Raw genomic sequence first — 19,863 nt, forward strand, 5'->3', positions numbered from 1 at the left:
TTTGTAGAGATTCACCATACTCAAAAAAATGAGCAACAGCAAATGCAAGATCTTCAGCAGGTCTGTGAGGATTTCCATCACCCCAATTCTTAAACCTTAAGAAAATATATGACGGATGCATGTGCATAGTAACAATAATGGAAAAGATAACGGAAGTTATAACGGTAGGGGTATTTTTGTCTAAAAAACTATATAGTACAACTCTAAAAGCACAATGTACAAAATGATTAGCATTAAAAACATGGATATAAATGAGGGATATAACTTTGATTGAGACTTATTATGTTTTTAGATTAGATTAGATTATAAACATACAGTTGTAAACATAATTATGAACATATAGTTCTGTAACTATGAATATAGAGATTTAATAATTGTGAATATGAAGTTCAAAAATTATGAATATATAACTTTATAATTATGAACATAGAGTACTGTAATTGTGAATATAGAGTTCAACAATTATAAATATGAAGTTCAAAAATTATAAACATATAGCTTTATAATTATGAACATATAATTAAGTAATTATGAACATAGAACTGTGTCCACCTTGCAAGGCAGGCACGGTTCCACAACATAACGATTGATATATATATATATATATATATATATATATATATATATATATATATATATATATACACACACACACACACATGTATAAATTGATTTGGGCCAGCAATTTGATTTTTTAAAAACAATTGAAAATATATTGCTTTCAAATTGCCATTCAATTTATTATTGAATATGTTCATATCTTTAATTGTTATTTTGTGCAATTTATTTGGATAATATTATTTTATTAATTCCTATGCATATTTTTTTATATTAGCATAATCTATAGTTTTGATTATGCGGCATATAAATAATTTTTTTTTTAAGTGATCCGATTTTAGCCAAACTTAGTATATATAGTTTTTTTTTAAAAAAATCTATATCTTGACTACTATCACTTAATATGAATTTACCGAACTTATCCTTGATGGGAGCATTTCTTTAATATGAGCTATTGATGTTGACATTTATCTCACATCTACGCAACTTGAAGACACAATCATTAAGAAGTCTACGAACGATGCAACCCAAAAAGTCAAAGCTCTAATTCTTTTTACGCCACCATCTAAACCATAACTTGGAAAATGAATAACTTACTGAAAAGGACCCCTATGTCTTATGAAAATCCCTCAAGAACCATTAATGGCCAGCAAAAATTGTAGGTCCTTTTTTAGGCACAATTTGACTGACTTAACTTGAATTTTCAAGATTTTAAGTTACTGATTGATTATCAGTGTGTTCCAACTTAAGTTGTGTAAGCAGGATGTTTTTGTTACGAAGTTGATTGAAAAGACCTTAACCTCTTTTCACGCGAATAACCTTGTACTCTAACAGAAGTACAGGGCAAACAATTGTGCGAAACATCCTGGGCCGATTTCCACTCACCCCCTGTTATTGGTGCAAAACTATATTGCGTGCCCAGTTGGCCCTGCACAAGTGCCCGAAGCACATATTGTTGTCTAGTCATGCAACACCAAGAGGGGTTGAGAAAGAGGTAAGACCGAAGTGACAACAATAATAAACAACTCCCGAAACCCGAATAAGTAGCAAAATGATCAAACTCGTCGTGGACAACCACATTCATCCAACTAGAACTTTGGCCCAATAGCAAGTATGCTTCAAGTGTGGGTGTAAAAGGCATTGGTCACATACGTGCCATACGCTGAAACATTTTGTTGAAACCTACCAACAGATGTAAAAACACGATAATGAACAGCACAAGGTTGAATCCAACCATGTTGCATTGCCTGAAGCAAACGCTCTTGTTGGTAATGTTGATGACCTACTTTTGGATTCATTCAACATCTTTTTGATGATGTTTTTCTTTTAGATGATCTTTATATACAAACCTCTAACTTTTACCTACTATTAATGATAAGGTTTCCTTTGTGGGCTTCGGTAGAGCTGCACATTTACTCCATCAATTTAAGGACATTAAGTCAATTGTTTTTAATGACAAACCCAAAATTGTTCATAACTTGAAATACCTTATCATAACCCACATTGTTAACGGCACAAAACAAGAAGTCGAAGAACTTGCTTCCTTTTCTTCATGATTATTACTATATTTGATATGCAATTCCATACACTACACGTACTGTGAGTTCGAGCTCAACTGGATATAACCTACTTCGATCAAATATCCTTCGCCCAATAAGTATACATGTGTTATTCGTCTTTCACGAACTACAGAGTCCAATATGAGACGCATATTTAACATGTGCGAATGGAGGAATAATATTGGATAATGCCTAATTTTCCAATTATCCTATTAATTTTGTCAGCTTTCGACAATTACTGTATGAGATTGGGCATTAAGGTGGAGCATCAAGTACCTTATGTACGCACCCAAAATGGTTTAGCTACTTACACGAGTTAAAATTATTGCAATAGTCTAGTTTGCTGGGTACTTAATGGGGAAATGCAGTATTACATGCATCTGATATACTTTTACTCCGGCTCACTACATATCTTATTCCCCCATACACCTAATATGTGTTTTTCAAATTAAACATTTCCCAATCTGTGTTTCTATTTTTACATATGCAATCCATTCTATTGTATCACCACCATAGCATATCTCTCAACCTCCATCTATTGTATCAATATTTAGAGTCTAGAGAGGGACTCAATGGATATATACATTGATTGCATGAAGATCGATTCACGGCATTAGGGGGAGATATGATCAAATTTAATGCCGAGAAATTTCATGGAATGAAATGGTCTTCAAAACAATTAAATCCACGTATCAATTAGACTGAATTGGAAGTTCAGAAGGAAATCAAACGTATCAATTAGACTGAATTGGAAGTTCAGAAGGAAATCAAACATATCTGCCAAACATATCTATTTAATAAAAGACTAATTAGGTCCCATAAACATTCCTTAAAATTGAACCATATATATATCCTCTGATTCTCATTGGCACCAAAAATGCAGGAGATTCATTGATAAAGAAAAATAAGAATCCACAGCAACTAGATCAAGTAAAGAATTTTCATCACTCTTGAATTCGTCCAGAAGACGAGAAAACCCAATAAATCTATAGGTGCACCAAATAAGCATAATAGTGGGATGCGGAACAACCAAATATAAATACCTTTGAGAAATGACTAGAATCTGGTTGACTTAGAAATTACCATGAACCTTTATATATGGGAGAAATTATTGAAAATATTATAATAAATTGTCGACAACACAATTGCCTTCGAATTGCTCATATTATATGACAATCTAGATCCCACTAGGCGCCAGAAACGCCCTGATTAGTTAACGTATAAAAAGAGCAATTAAGGCATTTATAGCTCAACTCACTGATAAATATATTTCTTTTGTACACCATTGAAGTGTAAACTATGTAGGTGTAAAATGGGTGTTTGTATGAAAGAGAAGCAAAAATGATGAGGTGGTGTGATATAAAGCGAGTCTGCAGCCTAAGGGTCCACGCAGAGACCCATAATCAAATATACTCTCTCATAATGAATATCATTAAGTTCCACTACATAACTGACAAAATAATAATAAACTTAGATATGCAGCTGATTAAAGTCATAACCATAAAATTATGGGTCGTTGGACACTAATGTTTATTTGAAAAATCCTTGATGGATTTATAATTCTCATAATGAAAGAAAGTAAATATCACAATATGTTTGTTGTTGAAGTACAAAGGCTTTACTTAACTTAAAATAGTAAAACAATTGACTGAGTGATTTCCTCATGAAGTATGAAAATGTAGAAATGAATATGTACCATTAGGTACTTATTAAAAGGCTACTAATAGAGTTATTTATTTACTATCTCAGTCTATATTGGTGTTATGAACATCATTAAAACACATAAAGAGTTCAATGATATTAGCTAATTTCTAAAGACGGATTTTGGAAATTAAGGACTTAGAAAACCAAATAATATCCCGACCTGCATGTAGAGTATTTCCTTGAAAGGAATTTTAACCAATTAGTCTATTTTGAAAAAATGTCTTTAACGCATTTTTTATGGATAAGTATCATTGGCTTATCACACTAACAGCTGTCCAATAATCTCTTGAAGTAGATAAAAGATCATTTAGACTCAAATAAGATAATGAGGACATTTTTAAGACTGGAAGTCCATTACTTCATTACTATTGTAGCACTATTATAGAATCAGAAATTTCATGATTGCATTAGGACTGACACTGTCCTTACTAATAATACCTAGTGCTCATCCTATAATCAAATATTGGAATAATATTCGAAAATCCTCTCGTATCTTTGATTTATTTATAAAAGATTTTGCAATTTATACGTGTATTCATAGACCACTTGGGTATTGACTCTTTTCGATTCTCATGATGCCAAATCCAAACTAGTTATGTTTAATTTGTTTTACCTCCACTATCTTATGTGAGGATAATAAAGTTTGTCTTATAAGTGGGTATGTTTAAAGACAAGTTATATATAAATATTCAACCCACGTAAGCTCCAGAAGAGTCATGAGATTATTATATAAAATGATAAACTCTAGTGACAATCCTGAAGATTGTACCATATCCCTTCTCTACACACTTTTGAAACAATGACTTTACTTTAAGCCATGTAGAACTTGAAGATTGTTATCTTCAGGGGGAGACTGGAAGTACATTTACTCGAATCAATCTTGAAGATTGGGTCTTAAAAAACTAACAGTTGTACTTTTTGCAACATATGAATGCATCTTCATGTACTACTTTCCTCACTAGGTTTTTATAGTGTGGTTTTTAACGATGCATGAGTATGATATAGTAATGTCAATGTGGGAAAAGCTGCAAATAAATACTTAAATAGACAATCTCAAAATCTTGGAGATTATGCCCTGAAGGCTTATGGTTGTACTATTTTCCTTAACTAAGTTTTTTTTTTTTCCACAGGATTTTTCGATAAGGTTTTTAATGAGGCAACTCAAACAATACATGAATTACCCATATATCATGTATTCTTTTCTCGACTAGATTTTTCCCACAGGATTTTTCTAGCGAGTTTTTAACGAGGCATGATTATAAAAAAATAATGTCTAAGAGGGAGTGTTATAAATATTATCATTATGTGAACATTATTATGTAACAATCGTACTTATGTCTCTATTTATGTTTTCTGTTACGATTTGTAATTATATATATCCTATGTAATTTGTACAAGAATATGTTGTTGGAATAAAAGATTAACATTTTTAACAGTACACACCTTGTCTCTTTTCTTTCCCTACATTTTGTCTCTCTCGTTTGCCATATGTTAATTCGTTTCACTGAGGAGCGCTGCAAGCTAAATAGAGCAATTCACAATGGGTTAAAGGAGGAATCAATTACAACAAATATTACATTTATTCGATTGTATTGAATTCTTAATTTCTTATTCTTATTACCGTTATTTTAATTGGATGACTATGAATCAAATGAGCTGTACAATAATTAAGTAAAAGGAAACATTAAATAGAAATGAATAAAAAGAAACATTAAATAGAAATAAATAGGTGATTTTTTTAGTTATACTACTGTATATTTATATTTATTCTTTAACTTTTTTTTTTTGAAATACTCATATTCTTTACAAGATAGTATATATTCTATACTTTCAGTCCAAAGAATTAATAACCCACCACTAAAATTTGATCCTGTGACCATCCATTTAAAATAGTAACAGATGTGTCATCACGCTACACTTGACCTTATCTTACTTTTTAGTTTGTTAGATTGATGATTGATAATTGATTTTAGAGGGCAATTCACTTTTCTTTTTTCTTTTCCCTTTCATTCAATGAATGCAAGCCATACAATAAGAGTAATATTCCTTATAAACATACTTAAAAAGAAAAAAAAAAACATTTTCTAAATTTTTTAATAGGGAAAATGACATTGTTAGCCCTCAAATCATACCATAATTATTAACTTAGCCCTTAAATTATTTTTGGGTTAATATCCAAAATCGTCCTCGACTATAGTGGTTTTTCTCAATTTCATCCTAAACGACTTTGGTGACCTAATATCGTCCCAGACTTTTGTGTTTCGCTCAATTTAGTCCTCCATTTGTTATTCCGTCAAATTGGTGTTAAATTAAGGGACAATTCAGTAATGTTAATATTGATCTCTCTTTACTTTCAACTTGTGAAGTGCGAAATTCCTCTTTCTTGTACGAATTACACCCAGAATTACTCCCGGACCTGCAAATCAAATTTTATATTCGCAGTTTTAGGAGTAATTCATAAAAAAAAAAAAAAAAGGATTTCGCAGTTCACATGTCTATGAGTAAAGAGATGCCAATATTAAAATTACTGAATTGTCTATTTATTTAACACCAAATGGACAGAATAACAAATGAGGGACTAAATTGAGTAAAAATACAAAAGTCTAGGACTAAATTGAGCGAAACACAAAAGTCTGGGACGATATTAGGTCACCAAAGTCGTTTAGGACGAAATTGAGAAAAACCACTATAGTCGAGGACGATTTTGGGTATTAACTCAATTATTTTTATAGCCAATTTTCACCCTTTAATTGTTTCACTGATGACTCTTTTCACCCAACATTCATGGAAATGATGGAATGCTCAATAAACAAATGAAATATTTTCTAAATTTAAAATTTGAGGGTTAAACTTGTAATTAATTTCTCTTTCCATAATTTAATTTTTCTAATCAGTAATTTTATACGATATCGTTTTATGCCATCTTAAATTATAAACAAAAGAACTACAAACAAGATGAAATAAATTGGTTGTGTATAAACTTGATTTAGGAGGTATATCAAGTCACGTATTTTCTTCAATGTCATATGAGATTAGTTGTCAAATTTATGAACTTTTTCACTAATTTTTTTTTTTTTTAGAATAAACTACTCTACTAGTCAGTTGTGGGGAGGAAAGTAGAATTAGAGTAAGTGAAATTACAAGTTTAACCTTATAATTTTAAGTTTAATAATTTTGTTTATTGAAATACTCCATGAAGGTTTGTGAAAAGAGTCAAAAAAAAATTTTAATTAAAGGTAAAAAGTGATTATAAAAAGAAATCAAGAATTAACTGAATAATAATTATGATATAATTTAAGGATTTTCGATTTATAATAAAACTTAAATTTTATTCCAAAATGGTTGTTTTCCAAACTGAAACGCACGCAATTAATACATGTCTTTAATGGACGTTTCCCCGCTTTGCATCATATCATTACAACTACTACAATGATACAGAAAAAGGAAACTTTGAAGAGAAAATAAAAATAAAAATAAAAATAAACATACATAAAAGAGAATTAAATCCTAGGTTTTGGATCTCTTGACTTCTCTGTCTCTCTGTCTGTCTGTTTGTTTATTCCCAGAGGGCCTGCGTTCTTCTGCCGTCTCCATTCCCTTCCGGTTTCATACCGAAACTAAGGCGAAAATGGTAAAATCAATTCTCTCTCTCTCTTTCTCCGAATTTTTGCATAAACTTTTTGTCTCCAGTTCAATTTTCCATTGGATTTGTTTCCTAGTCATCTTTTTTTAGCCATTCTTCTATCTATAAATATACTTGAAAATTTTTATCATGTTGATCGGTGCCGATTTTTCTATAGTATATCGGTTTGGTTATCCTCTATGATATTCAATACAATCTAAAAATATATTCGGTACAAAAATCGTCCTTATACTAATCTCAGTAATTTTTTATTTTAAATTTATGAGAATATTCATCTACGATCATAGTAACACTTAGGAAAAGCATATCAGATCACATTTTTTTGTTTTCTTTAGTGTTGTTTGGGAGAGGAAAATTGATGCTGTGAATAATCTGAATACAACATTTCGAATTTTTAACTTTTAATTTGTAACTTTTGTGACAAAAAGATAAGATCGCATACCTTAGCGCCTCCAATTTAATTTGTAACTCCTTTTACTCTATGGTGTTTGTCAAAATATTTGCGATTGCATGTAGGGCCATCACATTAATTTATTTTATTTTGGTTGGAATGGGACCAGATTGTCATTGTAGAACTGGCTGACAATATTCGATGTTCAGTGTTATTCTCTATTCCTTCACACAAATTATAAAGTATTTGGGTAATCTCATGTAATTTGATCAGATTATTTACTTTTTTTTTTTGAAAACATAAAAATATTTACTTGGTAATTACAAAATTACAAATTTTACTCTGACCAATTATGGGCAACTTTGATTAATTTACTTGTGGTCCTTTACTTACTAGAGTCATAGGACAAGATTTATCTCGTCCACGTACACCTTAGATTAGTGATTACAGATTTTCCTCATTACTCAAATTATAAATTATTTAGTATTTTTTAAATATATAGAGTTCTTTTTTTTTTTTTTGGAGTAACTAAAATATAGGCATTGTGTTTAGTATGTATCCGGGACATTCTTGATTTTGATCATGATTTCGTTTGTTAGGTTTGGGGACAAAATCATTCCCATCTCCACCTTGTAGAGCTAATCCATGGATGGAGACAAGGATTATCCATTTCCGTAGAGTTTTTTTTATTTTTTTATTTTTTTTTTTACTATTATATATTCATACGTACTATATCAAAATTAAAACTTAAAGATTTTGAATAAGGAGAAGGGTATGGTTCTTGTTTTCATCGGTGATTAAAAAATTCCGACACCCCGTTGTATTTTTTTTTTTTTTTTAATTTCATCCCAATCTTAGAGCGTTTGGTTGGGAGGAGGGAATTAGAGGGAAGAAATTGTAATTTTGTGAGAAAAGAATAGGAGAATAAAGTAGAAATTTAAATACTAAGAACTTTGTGGTTCGATGGTACTAGGTGGGAGGTGATGGGTTTGAGTCTTAGTGGAGGCATATTAGCTTGTATGTTTAGGTATCCCCTTTCCTTATAAAAAAAATGTCCTTATGTAATAATGAAGAATAATTTTGTCAATTTTCTCCCTTTTTTTTATCTTTCTAATTTCATGAAATTACAATTCCTTTCAATTAAACAATAGAGTTTTGATGACCAAACAATTCCATTGAAAAGGAATTGTAACTACTGCGTATCAAACAGGCCATTCATTGTTTATGAACAGATACTACAATGTAATAGAGCCAGTAGCTTTCAAAAAAAAAAAAGAAAACAGGCCATTCATTGTTTCAAATGCAATTAAGATGCTAAAAAGGTGTACCTCTTATTTTACACCCGGAGTAATATATTACTTGAAGCTGCAAATTATGTTGTGGAACTGTGTCTACCTTACAAAGTAGATACGGCTTTAAAACTGTTCATAATTATAAATATATAGTTCAAAAATTATGAATATATAGTTTTATAATTATGAACATAAAGTTGTGAACATAATTATGAACATATAGTTCTATAATTATGAATATAGAGATTCAATAATTGTGAATATAAAGTTCAAAAATTATGAATATATAGTTTTATAATTATGAACATATAATTCAATAATTATGAACATAGAGTTATGTTATTATGAATATGGAGTTCAAAAATTATGAATATATATCTTTATAATTATGAACATATAGTTCAGTAATTATGAACATAAAATCGTGCCCACCTTACAAGGTGGACACGATTCCACAGCATAACGATTCACTTGAAGCACATTGGGTTGTGGGGGGTAAGGTAGGAAAATAATAGTAATATACTTTTGGGTCCAAATTGAGATTATTTGCATGTGTATTGAAACAAAGTTATGATTTGCTCTTCATGCATAATGCATTCGTCTTCTTGTAAAGAACCAAGTTGATTAGAAAGTTAATTTTGTTGGTTATTGGTCTTTTTAATTTAAGTCTTTCTTGTAAATTTCTTTTGTAAATTTAAAAAGAAATGATTATTGTGCAGACAACCTCAAAACGGCTTGCAGATAGAAAAATAGCGAAGTTTGAGAAAAACATAACGAAGAGAGGGTTGAATCCTCTGTCATCAAGGAAGGGATTCGAGCCTACCCGTATCATTATCATCCTCTTTGCTGTCTTGGTCATCGCCTCATGTAAGTCATATTTGATAACGTAGTTAGTTTATCAGTCAATTTTAACTTATTTAATAACTATTAACTGTTTGATTTGATTAAATATTCAATATAAGTGTTCGATTAATTAGCTTTTATAACAATTTATTGTTCTAAAATGCTAAAATTCAAAAAGCTGCTTTGAATTTGCTCAAAACAGCTTTTTCAATAAGATTTTTGAGAAAGTCATTTTGCATATAGGCCCTGTTAACTGATTGTGTTAATTATAGGGTATAAATAGTTGATAACATTAGCTGATTGTAGAAAAGTGTTTCGTAAATTAGCTATTAGCTGATAGCTGTTTGGTATAATTTCTTTTCTCAAAAAGTTAATTGAAAAAGTTGTTTGGAGTAGCTTTTTGAATTTTAGCATTTTGGAGTTCCAAAATGCTAATTAACCAAACATTTATATTGATATTTTGACTAAATCAAACAATTAATAGTGGTCAAATAAGCCAAAGTTGGTCTATAAGCCAATTTTTTACCAAACATGACTGTAATCCACTATCAGTTAACAACTAAGTTATCAAAAATGCTATCAACTACTCAAATCCACTAACTCAATCAGCTAACATCTATTTACCAATCAACCCAAAAGTTTTTCTTCCAATTTTCTTTTTTCATACATTTTTTCTATTTTTTAGGATTAAAATTAAATTCTAGTTTGTCTTTGATGCAGTTGTTTTCCAGGTGGTGAGGCTGGCGCTCAGCGGTGGGGACTGAACAATATGGGACTTCTCCTTTAGCTCAAGAATATGTACTCTCTAATTCACAACTATATAAACATATTTCAGTGCCTTTTGTAGCTTTGTTGCTCTTGGCAATTATTCCAAACAATAAAAAGAAATATAGTTTTATTTTATCTTAAAGAAAAATGTGTCAAACAAATCCGTGAACTTATACATTTTATGAAATTAGGTTATTGAACTTAAAACATATATATAGAATAGAAACAGTTTCCCTTTCCTTTACTATGTTAGTTAGGATAAAAGATTGAAATATTATTAACTCAAATTATGTTGAAATTTTTTTAAAAAAATATTTTAATTGTACATATTTTACTTGTTTAATTGTTCAATTATATATATTTTTCTTATTTAATAATTCAACCAGTACTCCACTCGTGCGATGCACGGACAAAGTTTATTGGAAAAATGGTCAAATATACCCTCGAGCTTTACACAAAAAGTCAATTAGGCCATCAAACTTTTAGAAGTTGCAATTAAAAATATCGACATATTATTAGGAAAATGGTCATACGTATATAATGTACATTATGTGTTAGAATAATATACATTACGTGTTAGAATAATGTACATTGTGTGTTAAAATATTGTACATTACGTGTTAGAATAATGAAATATTTTGAGTAATATAATGTACATTATGCTTTAGAATAATGTACATTATACTTTAGAATAATGTACTGTTTTAGAATAATGTACATTGTGAGTTATAAATATATATGTTGCAGCTAGACATGCAAAAAAAAAAAGTAAAACGACGATGTTTTTTTACTGTGGTCCACATAGTTGTAGACCACGGTCCACACAATAACTATTGATAAATTGCCATCTAAGACTCTAGCATACTTTGTTTTAAGTAATACATCCATTTTTTGGTAGAATAAAGTGTTTGAACTAACACATCTCATTGTCTAACTTAAAAAGTCATTCAAGTGAGAACGGGTCGCCCAGGAAAGAACTAAGAACCACTTGCCATTCACATATCCCAATCTAATGAATTAGAAACACTGATTTTTTTAAAAAAATATGATGACATTTTCATAAATAATTAAACATCAAAGTGTAAATAACAATTTCATATAATACACCAAAATACAAATAAAATGTATTACAAGTGCAAGTAAAATATACACTAAGCATCAATATCAAGTGCACCTAGCGTTATCATTACTTGCACCAAACATTATCTTTAAGTGCATCTATGTGAAAGAGTTTATCATTATGTGCACAAACGTTAATGAGATAAAATTACTTACACTTGTAAGTGATTTTTACTTGCACTATTTTACTTACAAACTTGCACAAATTACTTACACTTGTAACATATTTTACTTGAACCAAAGTTCAAATTATTTATAAAAATGTCACCGCATCGTTTTTTAAATTACATCTGATTCATTAAATCTAAACATGTGAACAATTACGATTAGTTCTTAGTTCTCTCCTGAACCCTCGTTCTCACTTGAGCGTGCTCCGTTTAACTTATACATCAAATAAAACTAAAACTTTATTACTTATTGGTGAGACAAATAAAAAGGAGCAATGAACCAATCAAAATTTAGCCCGTCAAGTAAAATTTGTCTGGCTAACTTACCAAACACGACTTAAACCAAAACGCACGGACTATTTTAGGGGCCAAAAATTATTGACCTGACTGAAGTAAATGAACACAGAGAGACGTGCATGTAACACAAACAAAGAGACCATTGGTCTGAACTCTGGCATTTGAGATTCAGGGAAGAAGATCGAACAGAATTTGGAGATAATTATTGTGCAGCTGCTTTTTACATGTAGGTTCTCTTTCATATGATCACAACTCATTTGTTCCCTGACTTTGAACATTGGCAACAATCTGAGCTTTTTGACAGCTTCCTTGCACAAGAACTGAAGCTAATAGTGCTATGCAAATCTTGATCATCTGGGACATCAAATGTATCAAATTCCTGCAAGAAAAATAAAATAAAAGCTAAGATAGAGGGTATACTAAAATGGTTTTGAACTTTGTCATGAACAAGATCCAGAACCTTATTCTATCAACCAGCAATTCAACAAATGAAGCATTCACTGGCAAGATTTTGTTTTGACACTTACCTTGGACTTCGTCTTGTCGTAAGGTGTTAAACAAGGGTTTAGATCTTTGAGAAACATATCATCAGGGCTCTCTGGTGTTGCATTATCTTCAGAACTAAAATCCTGAAGTGGTCATACATGAAACATAGAACTCAAATTTTAAACCCAAAAAAAAAATAAGTGCTATAATGTCAAAATTTCTTGTGTAATCACTTCATTAAACACAAAAATTGCTACCAATTCAAAATAAATTCATTTAAATCAAATGTAATCACTAGCTGTAATTATCCATTTGCACCGAAAATTTGTATTAATTTAGATGTCTTTACCAGAGAATTTGCTGCCTCTCTATGATCATATTCAGGTGTTCGTGGAGAACTAATGCAACTATCATAGAACCCTCTCATTGAGTATTTATCTGCTTTGACCTGTAAAAAAAACATAATCAGCAAATGCAAAGAGAAAACCTTATTGCTACTCTTACCAGTCTAAGAATTAAAATATCACACCAGAAACATGTATTCATACCTTGTGATATACAAAGTAATTGTTTTTCATGGCAGTGAAGGAGCCATGTAATGAGAAAACATTGAAAAAATTATGTCTCTATTAAATCCTTAAAGTACCTATTAAGTAAAAGAACCTAAAACAACACCAAAGACACATCATTCACTAATTTCCTTGGAATTTATTATACCATTAATCGTGCAGCTGAAAATTGCTGCTTAGGAAACTGAGCATTACTGTGTAAATCTGGAAAGCAACAGAATTTCCCTTACAAATTTAGAGCCCAAATGCCCAATTGACAAAAAACCATCTTTGCAAGATGATGAAACAAAATTGTTCAATTATTCGGCATTAGTGAAGGCTAGACTGCACAACTAGGTAGTTCAAAGATTTAGCTAAAGCTATTTATGCCACTTCCTCAAAGGCCAAGAGTTTCTAAGAACCAATTAAACAGAACCGTTTATACACAATGCAGAATAAATGCAAGTTTAACTGGTCGCAGAGGTGAAATATGTCACAAGAATATAATAAATGCATGTGTAAATTAATTAATGATTCTGTTTATCAATATAAGGTAATTCAAGCAAAAGTAATTATATGTAAGATTGTAAGTACTACCTCTGCAAAATCTTCTGCGAGGTATTGCAGCTGGTCAGTAAGAGATGTGACCTGCCTTTGCAGATTAGGTATAAGTTGTCTAGCCTGCTTGAGTTCTGAAGTCTGCTTCTCCATAAGTTCCTGTAGTTGTGAATTCATAACATCTGGGAAAAGAACGACACTCTTCAGTGACTTGATCTCCTCCCTTTGCTTCAAGCACAAATCTTTCAACTTATCTACCTACAATTAATTGTACACAATTTAGTGAGAAGGTTGTACTAGACTACTAGTTCTGATGGTATATGCTAAAAGTTCATTAAACAAAATAAAATCAAACAACCATCCCAAACAGGCAAGTTAGAAAGAAAAAAGGGATCTAACTTTTAAAATGCAGATTCTAAAAGCTAATCAAACATGAACTAAATAGAAAAGGCAAGGGATCTAACTTTTCTATATGTCCTTTCAAGTGATTCATAAACCTTTCAACTAATACTAGCATAGAACCCAATGCTTGGAATCCCAAAAATCATATTCAAATTTGAGCTGCCCTAATATGAAATCCAAAAGGAAAATCAAGTGAATATATACAAACATTTTGTGTGCAATACCTCTTTGTTTTTCTCCTCAAGCAACAACTTGAGCTCAGTAATCTGGTTCTCCTGCTCCTGGTTCATACTCAATAGCTCCCTCTCACTTCTTAGCACCATTGCCAATGTTCGCGTGTTCCCTTTGAACTCCGTCAACGCCTTCGGTTCACCCCCCTCCGCTCTCTTCGCCGATCCCTTGAAGAGCTTCTTGTGCAGAGAGGTCAAGCCCGTGGTCCCTTTCCTCGCCGTCTTCTTCAAATCCTCAGCTATGAAATCCGCCGGAATTGCCAGCTTGTATTCGCCCTTCTTCTTCGCCGGCGCGGAGCTCGACCTGTGATCAACTAGCTTCTTCACCATTGAGCTGAAATTGGCGTTGTCCTTGCTCGGGGCCTTAGTGGGGACGATGGCGCGTGATGAATCACGAGAGGAGGGGCGGAGGAACTGGGACTTCGGGGCGACCTCCGTGGAAGAAGAGGGGTCGGATCTGGTGGAGGATCGGGATTCAAATGAAAAATTGGCGGTGGCATAGCGAGAAGATGGCTTGATTGAAGCCATTTTCTGGGGCGATAATGGAGCTCGAATGAAGATGCAATGGAGGAATTAAAGTTTGAAACTTGGGAGACAGATTGGAGTATTTGTAGGGTTATTTGTTCAGAAAGAGACTGTGTGTGTCTTTGTTGTCTGATGAGTGATGAGTATTCGGTGGAGACGAAGGCGATTTTTTTGGCGGACTACGAAATTCAAAATATTTCAGCCTTCCAAGGCGCTGATGCCCAGTTTGAAATTTTTTGTTCATGAAAATATATAGAAAATATTTTTTTTTTTCTAGCCATATAATTTGCATTTTAATGAATTTTAATTAAGATAAGGGAGGACTCTCTTGTGAGACGGAGACCGTGAGACGGGTCAAGTGTAAATGTAAATACAATATTTATCATGAATAGTGTAATGCTAAGTAGGGATAAATGATCCCTTCAAAAAAAAAAAATTGGGATAAATGATGTTATTTATGAGAAAAGTGAGATATTATTTTTTTAAAAAAAATGTACTCTATTTTTAAATCAAAATATAAAGGGTTGTTTACCAAATTGGAGAAATTGAGGATTTTCTGAAAAAATCGAGAAATGAAGAAGTGGAAAAATGAAAAAAAAAAAATGAAGAACTTATTTACTAAATTTATTTTTTCAATTTTATTCTCATCTCCATTCTTCCACTTTTTATATATGATTTTGGAGAATAAAATAAAAACATTCTCCAAATGGAGAGATGAAAATATGTGGGTGAATAGTGTAATTTTATGAGAGGTTAGTGGTTCGAATCCAGTTTATGTCCGTAAACTCACCACTTCATTTTCCTTCTTCGAAAAGGTTGAACCCCAACCCTAAAGGGCCCTCCACACCCCGACCCGACACCACTTCATTTTCATACATCAATGGATGGGAGAGATGGTATTTAATGGTTGTCCCTGACTCGAGGTGTTTTGTGAAATGGATACCGTTAAGTCTTCGTTTCCCCATCTTTTTGTTGCAGCAGCCTTCATTCTTATTCGGGGGTGTTACACTTTGAGACAAAATCGAGGCATTTATATGCCAATTGTGTGTTGGAATATCCCAGAAAAATACAAGGCCGCGACTTTGGTTCTAGTATTTTTTTTTTTTTACTATTATAAGGACGTAACCAGGGGAAACACAAACAATCAAAACTCAAAAGGTTGTAATTTATCTTAGTTGGGTCATTGTTTGAATAGCATTTAGTAAGGAGATTGATTACCTAAAATCGGTGTCGGGAGTCGATTAATTAGATAGACGACAACCTGAAATGCGTGAGACCAGTATGAAGATGGCAAAGAAGCAGCGTGCAGAAATGACATACCATTTTCGATGACATGCCTGTGTTGCCTTTCAGCCATGCCATTGTGCTCAGGTGTATGAGGAGGAGTTGTAAAATGTGAGATGCCATGAGCATTAAACAGTGGTATTAATTTAATAAATCCCCCCCCCCCCCCCCCCCTCCCCCCAATTGTTAGAATAAACTGAAACAATTGACAGACCAAAAAATTTCTCCACTAACCTTTTAAACTGAGGGAATATCACAAAAACATCAAACTTTCGTTTTAAGGGATATAGCCAGACGTATCTAGAAAAATGATCAACAAATATAACATAATAGACAAAGTCATCAACCGATTTTTTTGAAGTACCCTATACATCAGTGTAAATCAATTGTAGAAGCCTAGTACTAACAAGAGTGCTTTTTGAAAAAAGTAACTTATGATTTTTGTATACATTACACGACTGGCAAGAAAACTTACTTAATGATGACATAGATATAGGAATGTTGCAGTGTTGCAACACAAGATGCACCACCTTATTAGATGGGTGGCCAAGCCGGTGATGCCACTGAGACACACGTGACAAATGAATGGAGTTGACTGCGGGCTGACTTAGGAGTGGGCCATAGTAAACACCATTAATGTTCGCCCCCCATTGTAGTGACATCCTCATTTGAAGATCCTTCACAAGAAAGTGGGAATCAAAAAATTCAACCGACACTTGATTAGTTTTGCACAGCTAAGATATGGATACTAAATTATTATGCAACTGTGGCACACGCATGACATTTTGAAGAGTGAGCACGGAAGAGGGAGTGTGAATAGATGACTGACCAATATGAGAGATTTTTAAAAAATTACCGCTGCCCAGGCGTATTTCATCAGGACCCTTGTACTCAATAAAGGTCTAACGAGGAGTCATGTTGGGGGTGGCGTGGTCAGAAGCCCCGCTATCAAAAAACCATGGTGGAGTTGACGCTACGGTAGAATTAGCTGTAGGAGACTAATAAGACGAAGGTGTCTGCATGGGAAACATGTTATGTTCCTTTAATCGAGCTAACTTACGGCAAACACAGGTTTCATAGCCAGCAAAGTTACAAAACTGACACACAACACCAGGTCGGTTGTTGCCATTGTGTGACCAATTTTGTCTATTATTGTCGTAAGTGTTGTTGTTGTTATTGTTGTTGTTGTGGAACCTCCGATTGGTGGTAGACTGCTGATTATTTCGAGAAGCCGAATGACCACGTTTCCACGTTGGGTGGCATTAGTAGTAGCCAGTAGAGACTGGCGAGCATCATCAACTTCATTCAACTGACGTTCATGATCCGTCAGGACATCGGTTAATTCTCCCAAAGAAATGGGCTTGTCACGGATACGAACAACGGAGACGATAAAACTATACTCGTCTCCTAGTTGTGTTAAAATGTACACAACAACCATGTCGTCATCAGAAACATGGCATTGAGCCAGGGCGAGATCGTCGGCTATGGACCGCATGTCATTCAAAAATGTAGTAACTGATTAATTACCATTCGGGTTTCTGGTAAGCTTGGACTTGAGGAAAATGATCCGTCCTCGGGAGGCACTAGCATAGCTGGCAACGAGCAGTTGCCAGGCATCACAAGCTGTTGAGGCGGAGGCTATAAGGGGTTGGATGGTGTCTTAACAACTCTCAAGTAAAGCACTGGTGATTATCTAGTCTTGGCGATACCAAGTTAAATGTGCCAGGTTTGGAGTGGTTTGTGCAGTATCATTAAATTTGGCTGGTTCTTTGACAGAACCGTCGATATAGCCTAGGAGATTAAAGCCAATCAGGGTGGATTGAAATTGGCGTCTCCAAATAGGAAAGTTGATGGAGGTGAGTTTGATAGGGAAATTAGACGGGGCATTAAGCTGGACAATGTCATGGGTGGTTGTAGCCATGGATATAAAAACGACGAAAGGGAAAAAAAAAACTTCTTAGGAGATTATGGCTCTTGATAGCATGTGAGGCAATGAACTGTGCATTTATTGATATAAGCAACCAGCTATATATATATATATATATATATATATATATATATATATATATATATATATATATAGTATACATATGAAAGGAAATAGCAGGGAGTTGTAACAACTATTCAAACATAACTAATCTACAAGAGCATAAATAGAACAAATAATAACTAAATGTAATACTAGCCACATATAGGCTTAACATGAGAGAGAGAGAGCTAACGTTTGGAGCAAATTATTGTGTAGACCATGGTTCACACAATGTTATGTGAACCATAATAAAAAGTACATTTTTAATATACTAAATGTACATTATACAATATAGTGTACACTCAGAATAAAAATAATGTACATCCCCTTAATACAATGTACATTATTTGTATATTGAATGTACATTATTTTTGTATTAAATGTACATTATTTTACAGTAGACAAAATATGATCCACACAACTTGTGTAGACTATGGTCCACACAATAATGATTGAACGTTTGGTGAGGCTCAAGTTTCAAATTCTGAAGTGAAATTATTTTATCTATAATTAATATCAAAATGTGGCTAAAAAAAATAAATGGGCTGGCTTTTGGATATAGTTCTTGTTGGACCTTTGCCTAAATTGAAATTTTTGTAGTAAGAATATAATTTATCGGGCTGCTATCCGCAAATATGGACTGCTGAACGGCAATTTATATCCTACACCACGGCGTACATTGCACTATGCGCCCAGATGCAAAACGACGTCGTTTTAATTATTTTTTTTTTGAAATTTCCCGCCCCAGTGAATGGCAGTAGGTTTTTCTTTAAAAAAAAAACCCGTTGTTCAAGAATGTACATAATGTTATACTTGAATACACATAATGTTATACATGAATACACATAATGTTATAACAAAATATACATACTCTTTTTAAAAGATAATACACATAATCTAACATAATACATAATAAACATAAACTTTTAACATAATACACATCAACTCTTAACATAATACACACAAATTTTCTGATTCGGATGTACATAATTGTATAAAAACAATGTACATAATTGTATAAAAAATACACATAACTGTATGAACCAATACACATAACGTTGTGAACGAATACACATAACGTTGTGAACGAATACACATAATCTCAGCAACTTCCTACAGCGCCTCCCAACACGACCCCAAAACGACGTCGTTTTGGGAGGCGCGCGGCGCACAGTGCTATGTGCGCCGTGGTGTAGGATATAACGATTGCTGCTGAACAATTGTTAATTTCGAGACTTTATTTCCTTTACATTAGACGCGACAAGCAAGTCTTGAATGAACAATTTGTAAGCATTGAAATTTTAAATGGGCCAATTTGTGTGTTGTCAGGCCTTGAATCAAACATACCCTTGAATCAAACATACCCAATATTTTCTTAGAAGTTATGAGAAACAATCCTCTCCAATCCAAAGCTTCTTCCTTTCTTTGCTCTAACATCACTCTCTCCTCATTTGAGGAGT

General features: G+C 32.7%; 1 protein-coding gene and 1 long non-coding RNA gene across 2 annotated transcripts; one reads left to right on the forward strand and one right to left on the reverse strand.

Annotated features, from left to right (window-relative positions):
• The first annotated feature begins 7,311 nt into the window (after window positions 1–7,311).
• Window positions 7,312–10,948, forward strand: LOC109185549. The gene is made up of 3 exons (XR_002054982.1): window positions 7,312–7,452; window positions 9,867–10,014; window positions 10,711–10,948. It is a non-coding gene; the product is annotated as an uncharacterized LOC109185549 (long non-coding RNA).
• Window positions 10,949–12,252: 1,304 nt separating this feature from the next.
• On the reverse strand, window positions 12,253–15,299 carry LOC109185548. The gene is made up of 5 exons (XM_019335488.1): window positions 14,560–15,299; window positions 13,973–14,191; window positions 13,177–13,275; window positions 12,869–12,970; window positions 12,253–12,720 (listed from the first exon to the last, which is right to left on the reverse strand). Exons 1-5 carry the CDS (start codon window positions 15,091–15,093, stop codon window positions 12,595–12,597), a joined length of 1,080 nt encoding a protein of 359 aa, XP_019191033.1. The 5' UTR covers window positions 15,094–15,299; the 3' UTR covers window positions 12,253–12,594.
• Window positions 15,300–19,863: the final 4,564 nt, after the last annotated feature.

This window comes from Ipomoea nil, unplaced genomic scaffold (genome assembly GCF_001879475.1).
Source record: "Ipomoea nil cultivar Tokyo-kokei standard unplaced genomic scaffold, Asagao_1.1 scaffold1334, whole genome shotgun sequence".
Taxonomy (NCBI): Eukaryota; Viridiplantae; Streptophyta; class Magnoliopsida; order Solanales; family Convolvulaceae; genus Ipomoea; species Ipomoea nil.